The sequence below is a fragment of the Eleginops maclovinus genome, chromosome 17 (genome assembly GCF_036324505.1).
Source record: "Eleginops maclovinus isolate JMC-PN-2008 ecotype Puerto Natales chromosome 17, JC_Emac_rtc_rv5, whole genome shotgun sequence".
Classification (NCBI taxonomy): Eukaryota; Metazoa; Chordata; class Actinopteri; order Perciformes; family Eleginopidae; genus Eleginops; species Eleginops maclovinus.
The window spans coordinates 3,501,580-3,523,465 of NC_086365.1; the positions used below are offsets into that span (position 1 = coordinate 3,501,580).

The 21,886-nt window shown below is 41.4% G+C and overlaps 1 protein-coding gene across 1 annotated transcript in view; it reads left to right on the forward strand.

Annotated features, from left to right (window-relative positions):
- The window catches only part of exoc4 (exocyst complex component 4), a 113,446-nt gene that overhangs the window by 73,958 nt on the left and 17,602 nt on the right, over nucleotides 1-21,886 (forward strand). Inside the window, exons 14-16 of the mRNA XM_063905911.1 lie at nucleotides 11,016-11,152; nucleotides 12,317-12,472; nucleotides 14,055-14,233. Coding sequence (XP_063761981.1) covers nucleotides 11,016-11,152; nucleotides 12,317-12,472; nucleotides 14,055-14,233 — 472 coding nt within the window. The remainder of the gene's footprint in view (nucleotides 1-11,015; nucleotides 11,153-12,316; nucleotides 12,473-14,054; nucleotides 14,234-21,886) is intronic.

Consider the following 21,886-nt stretch of genomic DNA (forward strand, 5'->3'; position numbering starts at 1 on the left):
CTAAGCCATAAAGTTCCAACTCAACCAAAACATTTAATGATACTGACTGCCGCACTGACAGAACCAGATTTTAACCACAGGCTCATCTGGCTTATTTTGGCAGCCTTTCTTATTCACTGCAGAATAATGGCAGGTTGAAGATTACAGCAGTGCCAATGTCAAGATCCAGACAGTTGGCAAGCGCTTCTAATGTCTTAGCTGTCAGATATCCTGAGGTTTGGGGGGGTCTCTTTGTCTACAATATTGTAAAAATGTATGTCTTTCATGCACACATATTTTTGGGGTATATGTCTGTGTGATGCGTCTGTGTGTGTCCCAGAGAGGTGGTTTGTCTGTGCTGTGGGGGTTTGTGTGGCAGACGTTGGATATAGGTGTGTGTGTGTGTGTGTGTGTGTGTGTGTGTGTGTGTGTGTGTGTGTGTGTGTGTGTGTGTGTGTGTGTGTGTGTGTGTGTGTGTGTGTGTGTGTGTGTGTGTGTGTGTGTGTGTGTGTGTGTGTGTGTGTGTGTGTGTGTGTGTGTGTGTGTGTGTGTGTGTGTGTGTGTGTGTGTGTGTGTTTCTGTCAAAGCCTTCCTGTCTGTGTGCCTGGTTCAGGGAGGGAACAGCGGTGGCAGATCATTACAGAGAGAGAGACCGTAGGCGTTTTGAGTTCAGCAGGGTTTGTTTACGGCTCGGGCCCCTCCTTAACGAGCGATGCAGCATCTTGCTAATTATGCTGCTGTGGCTAATGAGCCTTTCTGCTGATAGTGGGGAGTGCAATAAAACACTCCTTTTGTTTGGGCTTTTTGCCTTTTTAATTGGGCTGAATAAAAGAGCCTTGTGCTCTTCTTCTGCTGCCATTCACATTCCAGGGTCAGGGTGGCATTTTATGTGTGTGTTCGGTACTTTTTCATGTGTGCATTTGCATCCGTGTGAGTCTGTTTTGCTACCTGTGTGTTGTTGAGTTTCGGGTCTCCAATTTAAAAGCCATCCTACTGTTTTCTTTCATGGCCTTCATCTGAAGTGTCACTCTTATGACAATCTGCTCTCTTCCTCAGTGTGAGCTTGGTATTCATTTATTGTCACGAGAGCATTTCATAAAGGCGTTTGACTCCTTTTTATCCTAAAAGTATGAACTCAAGTAGGTGCTTTTAACTGGGTTTGCACAAAGTACTTTCTGTCACAAGCTTCTAACTGGCCAGGTGGTGAATCTACCAACTCAATGACTGCAATAGTTAATTAAAGATTATAGTGACAGCATATTATGGTGGCTAGAGTTTCCAGTAATGAAGTGTGTGTGTGTGTGTGGTGTGTGTGCGTGTGCGTGTGTGTGTGTCTTTTTGTCCACATATCTATGCAGGAGTGTGAGCATGTTCGCGTGCACACACCCATTGTATGTGCTCCCTTTAAGTGCCATGGTGCTTTCTGTGCCAGGTGTTATCAGAGGGAGACACACACCGCTGGCATCAGAGCCAGAGAGGGAGAGAGCTCAATATTGCTACACCACATTAAACACACTCTCATACACCTTGGCTCGAGCCACATACGGAAACCATAGGGGAGCACATTTTATAGACGCATCTGCTCCCTGCGACCACTGAAGCACACATTGGTGTCTGCAGTGGTTCCATTTAGAGAAAGACATTAGCCTTTAGCATGTGTGGTGTTTATGTTCTGGAAAAGAGCTGAGGAGTTTTTACAGATATGTTATGGCGCACATTTATATATGCCAGTGCACATAGATATTTCTTTAAGATTTATGGAGACACACTCAGTAGGCTATGACTGTGTCGCTTCTTTTACGTACATACAGCACCAAGAAAAAAAAAGAGACTATTGCAGCATAATCAGTTTCTCTGGTTTTCTTATTTATAGGTATGTCTTTAAAACCTTTTTTTAATTGTTTTATTGTTTTCTCTAAACTATTGACAATTTTTCTCAGTGTTGAAATTCAACAGACACTTGAATGGCTGCCATACATGTAGAGATTAGGATTTAAGAAAAATGTGGAGTGGTCTCAACTTTTTCCGGAGCTCAATATCTACATGAATTTCATATTATTTTCTGACCCTCTGCTGTATGATATGAGAGGGTTTATCTCAGAGAATATTTATAGGTGTATTTCCATAGCATTAACTTTTGAACTGGACCTATATTATTACATACATTTATGTTATATGAATTATTTGACTCTTTGTCTGTGATATCTCCCCAGTAGCAACCATGTCTTTGCAGTCAAGGTGAATACCACACCTTAGGTTTGCTTACACAGCCTATAATACACATGCAATCTGGGCTAAAGTTAAGAAGTAATATCGATATGGGCAATCATTTGCCTATCACTATAGACCAGCAGTGTTGAATACTGCATGTATGTATCATGTGCATAATTACATAATAATGATCTGATTATGAGTCTGACACTAGCCATATATTGTCCACTTGGAGCGTGAGATAAGGCCTACTGGGACAGTATATAGTTCAGAGGGTAAGGTTAACGTCCGTTCATGTGTCTGTGTGATAGCGAAGCCTGGGCTGATAAGTCTCTTAATGGGCAGCAACCAAGCCCTGAATCCAAGTCTTCTTTATATTTAGTGTTTTTTTTATCTGGCTTTATTTCTTTTTTGCTTGATGTCTTTGTCGCTCTCTACCTTTCATCTAACGTGACTGTGGTTATTCCCGTGATATTATTGTTTTCCTTTCTGGACTCCAAATGTATCGTATGTATGTGCGCTGCAGTGCGATGCTATCTGTCCAGCTCCGTTGTTGCCTCTGATTGATTCATTTAATTAGAGTTTATATCGAGGGAATACGAAAGAAGGGGGGAAAGAGAGAGATGGGGAATATAATAGAAGAAAAAAGTAGGATATGGAGGGTATGGTCACTCTGCTGGATAGCTCTGGAGATTGGCTCCATTAATCTTGGTAGAAACCCCCCTATGTCCCCTTTACACGCTCACTTTGTGACACACTAACATACAAGCATACACACAATGCAATGAGACAAAGCTACCAGAACAACAAACAGGCGACCACATTTCTCTGTCCGGAAGACAGCTGCGAGCCCACTCGTACCGTGTGCTGTGCATGTGAAGGAGTCCATGGAGTGCGGATTGTTTGTGTGCTGCTTGTTTACTTCATCAGCCAAGACCACACCAGAGCCATAATTACATATCACATCGGTCCTCTCATTCCAGCTAAGAGTCATTCAGCTTCGTCCCGGGTGTGTCCAAACAATAGCTGCTAACTAGTGTGTGTGTGTGTGTGTGTGTGTGTGTGTGTGTGTGTGTGTGTGTGTGTGTGCGTGTGTGTGCGTGTGCGTGTGCGTGTGCGTGCCCATTCATTATTCATACGTGCATGTGTTTGCCTGTTTTGTAGGCAGACACAACTTGTACTGGAGCCACATAAAGACTGATTTCATTCACTCTTTCATCTGCCGGACTGTCACTGTATTGCAGATGCGTTCAGCTGCCAATGGCCCGCTAATGAGTTGACCTTATAAATTTCACATTCACATGTAGCTTTGTAAGAGAGGAGGATGGAAACAGGCACACACACACATACACATGTTACTTGTGCATGCCACACTCGCACATCGGGCTCGAGAAACTGTAATGACACTGACCTTTTTATCTGTGATGATGTGTGTAGGCAATGTTTATTTGCAGGGGGCTGATCGCTCCGTTGATTGGCTCCCTGTCGCCACACACAAACAGCCCACCATCACAAACCTAATGCATGTGTGTGTGTGGGGGGTGGTTCTTTATTAAGGAGACCATGCCCCCATCAACAGACACAGCAATCACAACACAATACACCTGTTAGCCGCATCAGCCGTGCCCTTTGATTGGGACACAAGTGGGAGTAGGAGGAAAGTGGGTATTAGGGTGGTTTGTATACACACATGCACTTCCCCCACACCGATAGACACACTACACAAACATTTCCAAAAGCCATTTCCTTGTTTATCTGTAAAATGAAAATCTAAGAGAAACTGCACAACAGCCGTTTTAATTCATCCAGAATAGACCTTTTCACAGTTAGAATAAATAATTGAATTGCATTTCCATTTGGTCCAAATGTTTTCTCGAGCCCTCTACTACATTTTCTGTCATTAAATGGATCCAGTTGACACATTCACAGCTGCTAAGAATTATTAAGGAATGATGCACCTCAATCAAAAGTAGCACTTCTACTCGCATCAGTTTTCTCAGCACAAGGAATAAGTCCTTCCAATCTTCTTTTCCTCCACTATCGAGGGAGACAAACCTGTCGTCACTAAGGCAATGTCGTTGTAACTGCACAGTGGTCGCAACTTGTCTCTTGTGCTTTCCTGGGATTGTTTTATTCCCAACCTGGTTTTACTTGAACTGTGATGAGGTGCAGTATCTCAAACTTGTCAAATCCCCTCTCATGTTCTTAAAAAGGTCAAGAAGAGGATGAGTTTATTGACTTTATATTGCTTCCTCTCATCAATCCCCAATATTTTTATATCCCTTTTTATTTAGATGAATTGATGGTACTATGATTAGATCCAAACTGGACGGTTGGCTGAGCATTCATGGTTTTCATAAGTAATATTGTGAACACAGTGCCTCTTGTAGTGCACCAAAACACTAGTGGAACTTCTTTCCACAGATGGGAAATACCATCTTAAAATGCTGATTTGGTTATTCAGAATGTACAACTTTTCAGGACATGTGTTGGTCTTTATGTCACCTAGTGCTAGAAACCTGTTTGACTGCCCTTTCTAAAGGTGTCCTATTATACTATATTTGGACAATATATTGTGGCCACTATATCTATACTAAACATGTCTGTGAAGTGTTTTGCTCAAAATACCAAACAGATCACCCATTGTAGCATGCCTCATACCCCTCTATTTCAGCCCTGTTCCTGAAGTGCTGATTCTGTGACTGTCGCTTTAAATTTGAGCCGACCTGTAGCTGGCCACGCCCATTTGGAGCATCATGCAGCTCTCCTCTGTGAAGAGAGTTTTCTACTGGGAGAAACTGATACATGTCGCACATTGTTTCTGATACAGCACATAGCTTGACATGTTCTTTCTTCAGTGTTTACTGCCAGATGAACGCCATTATATGTATTATATATACAACAACTCTTAAGTCCCTCCTGCAGACATCCTGCTGAACACACAGACACACAGAGGTGCTGCAGAGGGGATTCAGTTCGCGACTGCATATTTCGGAGGATAGGTGTGGACGTGTCACGTTGGCGGGACGTTGCCACGAATTCAATGTAAAGCCAGCCCACATTTTCCTTATTACGTCATAAGGAAAGCTCGTTTGTACCCCCGTTTTTAGAGATGTGGGTAAGGAGGAACAGAGAGAGGGTTGTATTTTCTGACACCAGGGACACGTATTCATGTATAAAAGACAGCAAAAAGTGCATTTTGCCTTTTAAGTGAATTACTTTGCGATTTTATATTGAGTAATTTATAAACCTCTGTCATTTCCCAGTAGATTTAGAGTAGTGGTTTATTTCTTTTTAATATATAGTACATTTATAATGAAATACTACACTGTATGTAACATAGTACAATGTGTCATGGTATGGCTTTTTTTACCTACAGTAATGTTGAAGAAGTTACTTTCGTTCTTCTAAGTGGACTAAAATCAAGATGTGTTTTGTCTCCCCTCGAGACCTTTTTTTCCTCCTATGCCTCCTTTCTCACCGCTTAAGGTGTAACAATCCCTGCCACCCACCTTCACCTGGTTATCTCACACCAAACACATTCTTGACTCCTGAGGCTTGCGCCCCGCTGCTCTGGGCCCCCAACCTGCCTCTGCCATAGAAATGTTCCCTCCTCAGCTGTGCTTTCTTTATGCTGTTCAAATATTTGTATCAATATGATAGAGGTGTATTTAGGATGTTTAATATTTGGCTGTGTGTGTAGTGAAAGAGAAAGCATTTAAAGGAAAACAGGCTCACCCTCTGCAGCCTATGGTAGTACAGGTTCAAACTATGCAGTGATAGTCCCTCTGTATGTAACAAGACATAATCTTGCCTTTGGAGTGAGTGAGTGAATGAGAGAGAAGTTGAAATGTCAGCTCTACCACAAACATGCCCTTTGGTTTGAAAGAAGGGAGGAAGGATGGCTTTGGCTGTGGGCACCTGATAAAAGTTACAGCTTGAATTTTTAGAAGTAAATGCTCTGAATTTGCAAATGACAGTCTTTGTGACGCTGTGGCTTTACATAGTGTAGCGTGTCAATGAACATGTGTGTGTGCATGGGCGCTAAAAGAATGGCTCCGTATGGGCCTAATGGGGCACAAAGAGGAACATGCCCCCGCGCAGAACGCATTAAACTTATAATACCTCTTCACTCTCACACAAACCTGTGGTGCCCTTACTCAGTTCTTGTCATTAATAATTCAGAGTAATTGATAAAAAATGAAAACCAATATTTAAAAACAAACCAGGACAATCTTGTAGTACTACCGGTTGTAAAAGCACCAAGAGGATCATAAAATGTACTTTTGGATTAATATATGGATTCCTTGGATTAGTGTATGCAGAAGCTCCACACTCCACCCTGCATCTGTGTGTTTGTGTGGGTGTGCATAGAGTGTGTGTAATATGGAAGCCCATCTGTAATCAGCCAAGTGTGACATTGCTCCTCATCTCTCAATTAGAGCACAAACTCCGCATTAAGCTTTTGCATTAGATGTGATGATGGCGGATGTTAAAGAGAAGATCTGTTCGTATAGTAACTCCATTTTGTCCATCCAGAAGCATGTCTTAAACCATAACTCAGTCAAAGATCTATGTGTATATCATGATTTTTGTCCAAGATAGATGATCTAATGATAGGTGGTTACAGCAACATCTAGTATTCAAGTAGCATATTTCAGATTGTACACCAAAATGATGAATATGATGGAATTATTATGCAAATACACATTCAGATTAAAGAATATAGCAAACTACATTTATTATCTACATTAAAAGGGGCTGTAACGTTTCATTATTTAGAGGGGACAGCTCTTGATTAGTGACTCAGGTCATACACTACGGGAAGAACAGTGTGTGAATATCGTAAGCTAGTCTGCCTACAAAGGTCCAGTAATCTTTTAAGTGTGGATATATTGCAGTCATACATTTACATTTATGGAAAAGTCCAAACTTGAAAGTTGTAAATAAAAGACAAACATTAAAGTGAGTTTTGCAAATGTATCCAGATTTTTTGGATAGCAGCGCTAAGCTAACTGATGAAATCCCATGAGGATTTGCCCTGTTTTTTTTGTATGACATTATACACACTTCAGTGAGAAAACACACTGCCTAGTTGTCAGAGGTTAAACAGACTTGAAAACAAACCGACGCCCATGCATACACACACACACTCATACAAAGAAGCATGTGTCATGGTTGAGCGGGCATCAGCGCCATCCGCTGTGCGTCAGGGGAGTGTTTCTGGACTTTGACGTTGATGAATGATCTGTCAAGACAATGTCCCCCTCATGCCCTACTCCCCCTTTACACAGGAGAGGGACAGTCTGTGTGTGTGAAAGGGGGGGGGGGCAGAGGTTATCGTTGCGTGGGTGTGCAGTTGTGTACATGTGCTGCTGCGTACGTATTATTTTGGCAACCCTCTGTCAGTCATGTGAATGGCATGGCGTAGGCATTACACGATTCAGCGGTTTGGGGTCAGGGTGTATGTGAAATGGCAAAAGAGCGTGGGGTTAAACACTCTGAACCCTGGGCAACCTTGAGGGGAACCCCCCCCTCTGTTTTGATGGGGAAAATCCATGATCCCTATCCGAATCAAACCTGAGCGCGTGGGTCCCCCTCCTCTTCCACAGCTTAAAAAACACATCTTTAAAACCATATACAACCAACTATTCACGGAAATTGCACCCTGTTTGATAAAGTGATAAAACGCTCTCCCTGTTTCGAGCTTTCTTTAAACCTTGAGATGACACTTTGCATGTAGGAAACAGATATCAGCAACACAGATGAGTTAAGAAATGACATCCCTGGAGTGTTACTTCATCAAAGTCCCTGCATTTTGCTTTTACACTCACTCCATCAAAGGAAATAACTACTTTTAGCAGTGGCTCAGTGTGGTTTCTGTAGTGATGACCGTGCATTAACAGCTTTTTCCTGCTGAGGCGCCACTCTGAGTGCTAGGACTGTCTTGTTGCTGCCATTAAACCGCCATGGCCTTCATTTCACTGTAAATGACAGCAGTTTACCCCAGCAAATTTTCAGATCCATTTGCAAGACATGAGCCTAATTTTCCTTGATGACCATGCTTTTACATAGTAATGATGTAAGAGAGTGGAGGCAAAGTGCAACCACCTCAGCTCAGTTTCAGGGGTAATGTAATGCTGTGGAGGAGAATCACCAGAGAAATGTGGGTGTTTCTCACATGAAGGCTCAGCATGTTGAACTTTAAGCTTGAAAAATGGGAAAGAGAGGAAAAGAGCAAGATAGACATAGAAGGAGAAGTGGACGTTGTCTCTTCTGTAACGGTCAAGTAAGATGGAGGAGAAGTAGCAGCACATACTCTCTCTCTCTCTCAGCCCTCCCTTTCTCAATCTGTCCCTTGATTACTTTTTAATGATTTCTGCTGCCTAAGACAAATGGCTGTGTTAAATGAGCAGAATTATACAAGGGAGCTGAGCGCAAGAGCATTTGTTAGAGCAGGAGTAATGGATCGGGCGTCCATTGTTTACTCTTCTCCATTCACCAGCTTGGCCTGCTATTTAGCTCCTTGTCCTCAAAGTGGACACAGCACCAGTGAAGGACCACAGTTATCATTCAGACAACACATGAGCTTTCTGACAATAGCATAGTGTTATTATCTCTAGACTTCTAAATCTTTTCCCCCTATTCTTACAGATATTTACCAATTCTACCTTTAATGTTGCATTTTGTACACTTTTTCCAACGTTTTTAAATTGTTCTCATATTTTTTAATGTGTAAACTTCCAACTGCCTTATGCCGCAGCAGTATTGTTGAATTATTGTCTAAGAGGTCATGATTTGAGGATCAGTTGTTTTCCACATGCCCTTATTGTCATCTTTGCCATTACTTTGTCAATGCAATACTTCATTTTTTTTTTTAATTGCTATTAACTGCTGTTGAAACAGGTCAGTTTAAACAAAAGGATTGTTGCTGTTTATGTACAAAATCAATCCAGTTAAATGTATCTAAGTAATCCAATCCTTGTGGTTTAAATGGTTCATAAAAATGTAGCACTGTAATACACTCTATTTATTCTAAAGTCATTCATGCTGAATATTTTCCCTGAGCCACCCACTGAATCCCTCTCAGCCTCAGCAGCGCTGACCCGACAACCTGACCTTGGCGAAGTAGAAAAGTGAAAAAACTGAATTTCCCTTCAGGGATCAAAACAAGGAGCATATCATTATCCCAGCATTATTACTATAGTGACGGAAACAGACATGTCAATGTTGTCATTTCCTATGATTTCTTTATGGTTTACAGTACCACCAGCTTACACTAAGATGTGCTGGTAGCTGCTTCCAGTGCAACACTGAGATCGCCCTCCTGCAGGGTCTGTGTATCTCTCCCCACCCCCGCGGCCTGACAGGGAGTCAGGCATGTACAGTAAAGGATGCTCCCTTGGCAGAGACAAGGCCTTGGTGAGCACTCCATGGGCATGGGCACTGCTATGGATCATTACGTCCCTCAGTGGTGTGTGTGTGTGTGTGTGTGTGTGTGTGTGTGTGTGTGTGTGTGTGTGTGTGTGTGTGTGTGTGTGTGTGTGTGTGTGTGTGTGTGTGTGTGTGTGTGTGTGTGTGTGTGTGTGTGTGTGTGTGTGTGTGTGTGTGTGTGTGTGTGTGTGTGTGTGTGTGTGTGTGTGTGTGTGTGTGCGCGCGCGCGCTTTCTTGTGACAGAATGAGCAAGAGGGAAACTGAAACAGAATATGAGCTATTAATATTAATATTGTTGTATCCTATCAGGGGTCTCCTTTCGGATGATCAATTACAGTCACTACTGCCATCTACAGTATTTCAGACATGGTGGCACTGGCCTTGGATATAAAAAGTTTATACAAATAAATTACAAAAACACTACGTAATATATTTGTGCTTGGATCCAGGATTTTGAACTGCTGTTGCTAACCTTCCTTTCACTGCAGCTGTTTCCCTCCACCACAGACCATTTGCATTTCATTCATGTTTGACAAAGCTATTAATTTTTCCATTTCACACCTAAACAATCAACTCCATATTAAGTTTACATAGGAAAAGTGGTGAGATGAATATTAAAAATCTATGAACGCTGAATACAAATGGCACATTAAGATCCCCTCTCTGTGTTTCTTTGTGTTGCATTGCTCTGCTTCACACACAGATCTGCTTTTTGGAGTCATGGCGAGTTCCAGTGCGGTGAGGCTATCACCAGACAAATAACAAGTTATCACTATTATTGGAGATGTAGGATGGATTGGTTAAGTGCTAGGAGCAGGCATACTGGAACCTACGGAGTTGTAATCTCATTTAACAGCTTTGAATTGCTCAAAGGTGTGTCCTTTGAAAAGTTTGCTCTCGGTGTGTATGTGCGAGTGTTTCTGGGGATATGAAGCCTCTCTGCTGTTCCCGGGCCAGCTATTAGTCACGCAGGAGTGGCTAATCTGTAATGGCTGCTGTCACAGCCCTGCCGTGGCTCCTGGTGATGGGTGCACTGTGACAAATGCACACACGTTCACTTTCAGCCTGAGAACACACACAACACAGAAGTGTATACACACATAGGTGCACTCACACTGATTCACTTACACACAAAGAATCATCCATTCCAGCAATACGGTGTTTCAACTTCTGACAAGCTCTCCAGCAGCAGTCATCGGTCCAGCCGCAGGTGACAGACAGACAAGTGGAGTTGGAGGCATCCTGTTATTTTAGCAGACTGGATCCGACTGACCACTGCTCTACAGTGCTCTTTTATTTTGTCTTTTCCTTTGTCTGTGTGTCTGTACTGAAAGTTGAAATGAAACCAGCCTACCAAAGTCTCAATGCTCTCCTCCTGTTTTCGCCTCCAGAGCACGGTGGTAGTGGAGAAGTCCATCCAGGATCTAATGAGCCTGATGCAAGACCTGAGTGCCTACTCCAACCAGTTCCTGGAGATGGTCTGTGACAAACTAAAGGAATACAAGGAAATCTGCAACACAGCATACAGGTAAAAGCAAAGGGTAGCTCGACTACTATAATAAGCTGCAGAAATCCTTTTTACTGGGGGATAGCACACACTCTGAAATATTATTCTATTGTTTGAATTCTTTAGTTGTCTTTAACAGCACAACAAATATGGAGCATTATTTGATTACATTTAAAAGCTATAGTCTTTGTGGATTGTAATTCAAGACATTTGATGACTGCAGTTTTTTATATACCTTCATGTAACATTTCTATGAAGGACAAACAGCATTAATGTTAATTTTAGGAATTAGGAATCAGCTATGAATTGCTTCTTATTGCGTTATACACACACACTCGTTGGTACACACATTGGTGATGGGAAAGGCCATCCATCTGTGCTCCCCTGAGACCGTGTAACACCTGGCCAGGTAAAGGGGGAGGCTAAAGAATATGGAGGGATAAGAGAGGGAGTGTTGAGCGGTCCAGGGGATGCAGGAAAAGGACTGACAGACTGCCGGGCGTCCATCTGGACTCTGTCACAGGTCAGCCTCGCTCTCACCGGGGCCTCCAGTGATAAAGACAAGCCCAGCCGAGGCTGCCAAAGTCCATGTGTGTATTTCTGTTTGTATATGTGTGTGTGCATTTGTGTTGATATTGACATTTACACACAAGTCTGAGTGTGGATGTGTGTGTGAGGTGTAGATGAAAAACCCTAGAGTGCTTGTGTCTCCTGTACAAGGTGTTAGTATGATAATGACTGTAGAATCAAGCAGCTTCTCTCCAGCCTAGACATATGCACACAAAGCTAACACAGGCAGGCTGCCCGATTTCACTTAGTGCCAAATCACAACTCCAGTAATAATACTATATATATTAGTACAGATGCTCATGTTCAACTACTTGACCATTAATGATACTAACCTGTGTATGACGATTAGTTTTGTGTTGTTAACTAATTTTAGCAATAATTTTGGAAAACTAAATGCCTAACTACCACTCTATCTTCATAATTTAACCTTGGTTATATTACATGTTAATAGCACCTTTCATTTTAATAATGATCAAAGGTATGTACCTCGTACTCTAACATTTATACATCCAAGTATTCTTGCTCCGAAATGTATTGCATCTTATCTTGTCTAAAAAGAGACAAAAGCTGTGATTTATATCATGTCTACATTTCTTCATGTCTGCTCTTCCTCAGGGGTGTAGTCCAATGTGAAGAGAAGCTCACCATCAGTGCGTCCTGGTCTAAAGACGAGGACATCAGTCGCCTGCTCCAGTCCCTCCCTAACTGGGCAAACATGGCCCAACCCAGACAGACGCGACAGAAGAGAGAGGATGAAGAGGACTTTACTCGGTACACTCACACATACACACAGAAATCACATGTACTACTTCATATAAACGTGCAAATGTCCATGTGTGTGCACCTTTACAATTCCGTCTTGAGAAACCTGTACTCAAACAAGTGCACACAGTAGCACACATAAACTAGACGTACACCACCACACTTGAGCAATCACACAACCAATCCCTCCCTCCCTCCCTCCCTCCTTTATACACATATTATCGAACGCTCCGTTGTTGACTGAGATGCACCCATAAAATAAGTCATGATTGCTCTTTTAAACACCCTCTATCTGAGGGAAGTAAGGAAACGAGGGGAAGATCAAAATAAGAAAATATATGGAGAGCAGACAGTGGCGGAAGGTGGGGGGTGGGGGGCAGTCTTATCGAAATTGCCTTTGAATGTGCGCACTCTTCAGGGAACACTGGAGCTCATCGGAGCGGAATAGTAAAGTAAATAAATAAATTGGTTATGTGGCCAAAGAAAGTCAATCTGTTGTGTGTGCACTCCCTCCTTCTCTCTCTCAAACACACATACACACACACACACCCACACACACAGTATGAGATAGCAAGGAAGAGACCATAAGGCGGTTTGATTTAAGATGTTTTCATCACTATGAAAGGGGAATTAGCTTCTGCACGACTGGCAAACCACTGCGTTAATAAAGCCTCATAATGAGATATGATTGCTTATATGTGAGTGAAATAATACGTCTGTGTGTCCAGGGCTTTTTAACCCCATTTGTTGTTCAAAGGATCTTGATCTTTTGGGCATCCTGGTGACTCTGGAGGCCTGTCCACATGCCGTGTGTTTACAGTACTCTGATGATGAGATTTAGTTATCCAGCTCCCCCGGTCTCTCTCCCCATCCTTCTGGTCATTACAGTCAATTATCCCGCCAAAACCACCAGAACTTGTAAATAAAGTGAAAAGGGGCTTTTGATCTCTATGTCTTTGTTTTTCCACCCTGTAAATCTCTGCCATCTGTTATTCTTCCTCTTCTAAATGTGCTCCATCACCTGTTGTTTTTCTCTCCCACCGACTGTTTACTAGGAGCTGCTTCTTCTGTTAGGCCAGAGCTACACAATTCTCTCCGCCCTGTCCTCTTTCTATGTATTTTCTTCAAACTTTAGTGCATCACTGGACAATTCATGTTCCCAGTTCATTCCCACCTGATGGGACTATTATAAAACCTTCACCCTTTTCAAACAAACACACACTGTATTAAGACACTTTATAAAAACATTACATGTTGGAATACATTTGCACACCCATTCCATTCAGCAATGCCTCATGTTTTATTTTATGAAAAATGGCTTCTATTATAGCATTCATGTAAGCCACTCACCCCCACTGCAGACAGCAATATTCAGTCCAAACAGGAAACCAGTAACTGGTAATTTTCTAACAATTTTACACACTAGACTGATTATAGGGCTTTTTTTCATTCTCATGCCTCTTTGTTATCAGACATATATTTTGCCCTGCACTTTTTTGATTGCAGTCATTTTTGCAATAAATGTAAGATTGCTGTTTGAGTAAAGGTTACTTCTTTCTTAACATACACTCTCAATCTATGTATCCTTCAGGGCGGCTTTTGCCAAAGAGTCTGAGGTGCTGACTGGGAACCTGGGAGATAAACTAATCCCCCAGAACGAGATCCTGCGGGACGTCAGTGACCTGAAGGCTCTGGCCAACCTTCACGAGAGCATGGAGTGGCTTGCTGGTCGCCTCAAGAACTTTTTCACCAACCTGCCTCATACCTCCAGTAAGTAAGGAAAGCATAATTTGGGATGTGGAAGCAGTTGGAGGGGAAAGCTATTCCAAAAATGTTCTGAAATGGGAGCGAATGTGGGATTGTAGTTTCGTAAAGTTACACAAATCGACGGAAGCAGTTGGCCTAATTTTGACATTGGAAAGGTTCAAGGGGAGGAGTTTTCTGAAGAAGTTTGGCAATCCAACAAGCAGTTCTGATGAAGTATCTTTCTCATATTGTAATTGCCACAGTGTTGCAGCGTGGTATTATAGCAAATTAGGATGTCACAATACATTAGCTATTGTAGATTATCGTTGCCCAATTAGTTAACATGGTAACAAATAATAATAATAATAAATCCCATGTCCTAAAAAAGGCAGTCCCTTTATTACTATGTGTTTAAACTATGTTAAGAAGTTTAAGGGTCATTATTCCCTCCTTAATATGTTATTTATGTGGCTACACAAACATAGTATTCATATTTATTGTCAAAAACTATATTTCTTTTAAAACACACTTGAACACCTCATGATAATGTTTTCCTCAACTTATTCAGAAACATGATATTTCTCACAATACAACTCTAAAAGTGTTAGACTTAGCAAAACTTTGTAAAATGTGCGACTACACCCGCCTCACTGACGCCCACTCAGACATCTGTTGCTGTTTACCCAGCAAACTGACAAACTGACAATGTCTTTGATAAATGAATTCCGCTTGTCGGATGGTTGCATTCCAGCAAAAATTTGATTATCCGTCCTGTCATTTTTCTTTTCTCTGTTTCTTATTTTTCCTCTTTGGCACAGACAGAGAGGCTTTCATAGCTGCCAAAAATGTTGCTATTCAGGAAAATACTATACGAGTGTATGTTTGTGTTGTCACGTCACATCCAGTTGATTTCGGGAATATGATGGTGAAACCTCAATCCTGGACGCACCTGGGGAAGCCATACATCCTTTACTGACTGTTTTATCACGATTGAGAGCAATATAACACCAGAGACATTTCTTTCCAGGAGATGTTGCTACACGTCTCTCTGGTCATTAAGCAGTTATTGATCAGAATACACTGCAGATTAAAAATATTGTCTGGATGCTTTAAGGAGGGTCACAGTCAGGGGTACACTACGTCTTCTCATCCTGAGCTGCAATGCTTTAGGAGCAACACGTCTTACCTGTGCCTCATTAAGTTCTTGTTTGAGTGCATTATCACACACTCATTACATTCTCCACTGGAGTTATCAAAGAGCACTTTATGTAAACACACAACACACACACACACACACACACACACCATCTCACTCTCATTATCCTTGGCTCTGCGAATGTGTGTGGACAAATGCCTCCTCTAATCAGGACTCTCAAAGCATTTTATAACTTCCCTGCTCAGTTTTCACTTGTGCATCATTAATCAGTGATCAAAATAAGGTGTGTGTGTGTGTGTGTGTGTGTGTGTGTGTGTGTGTGTGTGTGTGTGTGTGTGTGTGTGTGTGTGTGTGTGTGTGTGTGTGTGTGTGTGTGTGTGTGTGTGTGTGTGTGTGTGTGTGTGTGTGTGTGTGTGTGTGACATATAATTTCCATATAGGTGTTGGTAATCACTAATCATTATCACTGACAGTTTTATGCTCATTATAATTTCAATAACTAGTTCAATCTCTTGATGAAGCAAATAGCATCTTATGATATTGATATTAAAGTCAATATTTTGTATCAAGATCATACGATGGCAGTTGAAGCAGTTTTTAATCCCATTAATTAGCATAAAGTAGGATCGAGTTGGTTGAAGTCCTTAAACTTGTAATTGCAGTCTCTTATTTTCTAATGAAAACTAGAGTAAACACGTCCTCTGGTGTCAGACTCATTTTTTACCATAATGTTTATTAAATGTGTTGTTTATGTCTTTCTAATAACCCCATTCAATATTTAACATCTGCATGTCATCTAGCTGAATTTCTAGATTTGCACGGGTCATATATTACCAATGTTGACCTGACGATGCTCTAGAAGATACGTTTTTTTTCAAAAATGGCACCAATGTCAGAGTTGTGTTTATTTTGCACAATCACATCTGCATTTAGATATTTGACATTTATTTGAGCTTTTATATGTTGGAAATATGTATACATCACCGTAGTTTTAACGCATTTAAACCTTCAGCAATCACCAGATTTAATTATAAAAAATATATATATTGTAAAGGTTTTTTTTAGTGTCTGTATAAAGCTCTTTCCTTCACCTCTGTAGTGTTACACTGGCCCTCTGGAGAATCTTAGCTGTTTTCACTGCAGTATCTCGGTCGTCGGGCAGAACTCTGGTAAAGGCTGCACCTCTCCTTCAGGGATACAGGCAGGGCTGCAGGCCTTATCAGCGAGGGTCACAACTCTCCAGCTTCTGATTGCTCATTGAACTTGTGCTATTTTGCTCCTCCATATCGTAACTTTTCTTTCAGTCGTGAAATAATTAAATGAGAATTTTTAGATATTCCTATTTGGCCTTGACTTTGTCGCTATCTCTTTTTAAATACTTCCGTTCCCTCTCACTCTGACGCTAGCTCTCTTCGTTTATTCCTAGATAAGAATTCAATAAAAGTACGGGAAGGGACGTGACATAATTATCATTAATTCTGGCGAGTGGCACTAATGGGAAGGATAGGGCAGTCACTTATCATGCTGGGACAGCCTCCGTATTGTTCATTATTTAGTGTTTGCCGAGCTGATGACGGACTACGCGTGTGTGTTCGGGTGTTAGTGTGTGAGTGTGCCCATGTGCGTGTGTACATAAGCATGCACTGTGTAAGATGGGACAAGGGTACGGCAGGGAAAAAGGACCCTGCGTTATCTCATCCTCCACCCCCCCGCCTCACGTCTATGCCTCTCCAAATTGGATTTTATATTACAGAAGCAGTCAGGTATGAACAACTCATTTTCTTCTCCCTCTTTCTTTCGGTCTTCTTTCTGACTTTCTTACTTCATCCTTGTTTTTATTTCCTTCTTTCTGTGTTAGTGTTTCTTACTTTCTCCATTTCTTTCTCCTTTCTTTTCCCTTCTTCTTTCCTTCTCTTGTTGTCTCTTTTCCACAAGTCGTACAAGGCTCTGGTAGATTCTTTCCATGGCTGGGTAATCTCTTCAGCGGACGTTTGGTTTGGTCACCTTCCTGTGTTATTGATTCCTTTTGGATCTGTAGTTAAACTCACTATGGAGCTCTGAAGTATAAAAACTCAATTTGAGTATCCGGGCATTTGCAGTTAAATGTGTCTGAACAGTATTTAAACTTGTGTGTGTGTGCTGGTAGTGAGATGTGTGTGTATATAGACAGAGCACTGATGGTGATTTGCCGTGAAGGTGGCTGCAGAAAGGGTCTTATCACCCATCTGGTTCAGACTGGACTTCTAATCCACTCTGACAATATTTACCCAACAACACACACACACACACACACACACACATGCCTGAGGAGCCATGACAGCCCATTTTCTTTTTTGACTTCTGTTTATGAATTTCTGACATTTTTAATACCAGGTTCAGTCATCCTTGTTGGATCTTTGCAAACACTAGATCATGAACAGTCTGAGTGGACAACCTTTTTTTCCTAAAGCTGACTTTTTGCTGTCCACAACCACTTGATGTGTGCAAATGTGTGTGTTCATGTCTAAGGCCTGTCCAATATGTGATAGAAACAGGCCTCTAAACTATTCTGCAGGGGTTTTGGAAAACATCCATGTGCTCTTCTTGTGGGAAAAGGTTCCTTCTCTTCTCTTCAGCGTTTGCTCTGCTGCATGCTGAGGGCTTATGGAAATACAGTTTTTTAACCTTGACTATGGTGAGTGTAGGTTTTTCCCTTTAGCAATGATTGTTTTTCCTGACTCCATTTAACAAGGCAAGTTGACTAAGAACACATTCTTATTCACTGCACAGGCCTGAGGGAAGAGCTGCAGTGGGAGGTGGTGGTGTTGTTTCTTCAGTATGAGTCTTTTGTTTCATCCATGCTGGTTTTATAACTATTTCTGTCCAAAATATCGAGCATGGTTTGATTATCCTGCATTATTAGACACCATTAAGCAATTTGGGGCCTTAAGATATTAAAACCAATCAATCTGTCAATCCCATTCTCAGTGTTCTTATTTTACCTCTCTGGAAAGAAGTTCAGTTCCCTCAGTACAGATGTTCACCCTCTACCAGAGGCATCAAAATAATTAATAACTCCCCTTCTCTTACTCTGTCCTTTAGGAATCATTCATCACCCCTGCAGGGTACTGTCCTTTGCTTATCTTTTTCCATTTTCTCATGATTCCCTTTTTCTGTTAGGAGGTAAGACAGGCTATTCTTTTAAAGCAAACCTGATCATGATTTGACAAGTCTTTGGTAACTGTAGTCTTCAATGCATTACATGTTGTTTTGTTGTAACTTAATGTGTTATTTATCCTCTTAATGGCACACACATCAAAGTGTGAACTGTCCTTTTGCCTATGCATCTGCATGCTGAATGTGTGTAAGAATGTGACTTCCATCACTGATGTTCTCCCTTAATGTCTGCCACCCTCATCTTCTGCAGATGGCAAGCAACAGACGTTTCTCTTAGATGGGATTCGAAAATAATTGGATAAGCACAGCACACACACACACACACACACACACACACACACACACACATGCATACCTACACACAAGCGCCTAAAAGGATATGTGACACACACAAACATATCCTCGCACTTGATCAGCAGGAAAGAAAAAAAGAGAGAGCAAGAAAGTTGTCAGTCAGGACCAATGAGTCGTCTCCTTTTGCCAGTCTGTCCCTGACTCTAATGGTGCCCCCCATGCTGCGACGCCTCCCTCGCATCATCAAAGCAGCACAGGCTGGGGTCTGCTTCGGTGTGTCTGTGTGCGTGTTTTTGGGCATGTGTGTGTGTGTCTCCCAAACACCCCCTGGAGAGGCCTCCAGCAGTGTGTGCCACAGCGAGCCCTTTTTTTGGCTTTCTGCTGCCAAAGTGAGTGAGTGTAATGCACATGAGAGGAAACAGAAGCCTTCCAGTCACTTTCACATACTCTACTATGTGCACATACACACAATTTCGGAGGGAAAACACTCCCACAGGCAGGAAAATGCTCTCGCTTTCTCACACACAACACAAGGGAAGGGAAGAGACACACAGCACAGTGGACTGTATCAGTTATACATGTGCCTTTTGTCTGGTGCTAGTTCTACCAAACACTTTTTGGTTCTGTCATTTCTATTTCTGCCAACAAACAACAACAAAGTCTAGATCCCTTTATGAGAGGTTCAGGTCACTCAGCTGCATAGGTACTATTGTTGTAATTGTGGCTTTTAATTTGATTTGCCTTATTGTGTTTCATAGCTGCATTCTGTATCTATTAATGATCTGATAAGATGATCAGGGGGAATAAACAGCATCCGCTAAATACAATCTAATGAAGTCTATTAATGTCATTATGCCACGCTCCCTGGAGAAATCACTGTGGATTGTTTCTGTTAAGACCAATCATGTTTGTTGTTCCTGTGGCTCATTTAGCCAGATTATTATAATTGCCAACCTATAGATCTAATCCCTGGCACTCAGTTTTATGTTGCTGGAGCAGACAGTCACTAGTGTAGAAATCATATAAAATATATTTATTGTATACGTTTTTGGCTTTTCGCAACACACCCAGGCTTACAACCAAACACAGAGAGTATGTGTGTTTTAGATGAGTAAGTCATAGCTTCGCACTGACACTGGTTTCATGTGTCTGATTAACAGAATTTAAGACTGATTATAAGCCTACAACGTTAGACTCCATACCCCCTTATTATGTCAGAACTCATGGTGTTGGTTCCAGCTTTGTTAACAATGAAACAGATTTGAAAGAATGCCTCATCATTTGTCAATTACGTGATGTACATTTTTAGAGCAAGACTGAGAAAGACATAATTGATCTGCTGATTTCCCTCTTTGGGGGTATTACTGTTACAAAAATCTTCTTCTTAGTAATGTTTCCTGACCACAGGCAATTGCTATTGATTGCAAACATTTGAACGTTTATCTGAAGTCTGACTGTGTATCTGTTAGACATAAGCAAAGATAGATGTTTCTAGGTCTTATAAACTGCCTGTTACTGCTGTGTCTAGTCACACACACACACACACACACACACACACACACACACACACACACACACACACACACACACACACACACACACACACACACACACACACACACACACACACACACTCTCGCAGACCATCAGGAGCTTTACTCAAGAAGACAGTTAATTAGCTAGTAAGTTCCTACAGCCAGTATGTACATATAGCACATGCACACCTTTGATAAGAAATACAATCTCCAGCCTTTATCTATGCAAGTTAAACACACAGGCCATAAGAGCAGCTGTCAGAGTGATGTCACTTCCCTTCCCTGTGTGTGTTTGCTTTGCTGATTGGATAGTCATGGCTTATACCTCACTGCTGTTTGTATAAGTCAATGGGCTCTCCTGTTATCAGGGGTTAATTTAAAATAACTGTAATGCAGACAGCAGCACACTTTCTCCAGCAAGTACAACATGAGCAAAGATGACCTCACAAAAGCATTCACCATGTAAAGGTTTTATTGAACAGTGTAGAAATGCCCCAACACAGAACACTTTTAAACTTAACCTCTTATCATTCCAATTGAAATAGCACTATTGCATGGTATTAGCCTAAAGTGAGCATGTTTGTAAAGAGGAGAGACCCTGTTACTAATAGAAAGTATTTTCATTAGATTTTTGATTGGATACTTTCTACTTCATCTTTAGCTTTACACCTGAGACAGCCACAGCCTTTGTAAGTATATTGGCCATAATGGTACCACTTTACAAAAAGAATACCCTTATAAAGGATTCATAAAGGGTTTATAATTAGGTTATTAATTAGGTTGTAAACACTTTATTAATCATTAAGAACCATTAATAAACCAGTTCTAACATCGTTTTCATGCATCAACACAGGCTCACTATTTAGCAAGATGACTAAGCCTTATATTGATACCTAGCTTACTTCTTCTTCATCAGCCAACATCCTCGGTATCTGTTGTTCACTGAGTTGATTCTCCCCCCATCCATCTTGATGTTTTATTTATCCCTTGTCTTATCAAAGCTTATTAATGATTTATAAAGTGTTCACAACCTAACTAATGAATTAATTACAAACTATTTGTAAACCCTTTTTAAGGGTAGTCTTATTGTAAAGTGGTACCGCCGTATTTAGGAACTTAAGTTTGTTATATTGGGGGGATATGCAAAATGATTCCCCTTTGAAATAAACATCTGTATTTTGTACATATCCTCCAAGTTGCATGAAAATTACGTCAGTCGCTTTTTCATATCCCTGCTGACAAACAAATCCATCTGAAACCCCGGTTTATAATTCCAGCAATTTTTCAGTGGAATACCTTTAATCTCACTCCCTACCTGTTTTTGGGAATGTCAGTCAAAAGTCATAGATAAGGAAGACAAATGATCAGGTAATGTTTGCCTCAGTTTAGACTTGCTGCCACTGTGCGTGCGTGAAGGCATGTGTGACCTTCAGAAGGGCAGGAAGAGTAACGGGGGAGCTGGCTTTGACTGCGGCACATCGATCGTAGACCCCTGCATTCTTCTGCTCAACAGTCACTCTTCGTACACACAAGCACA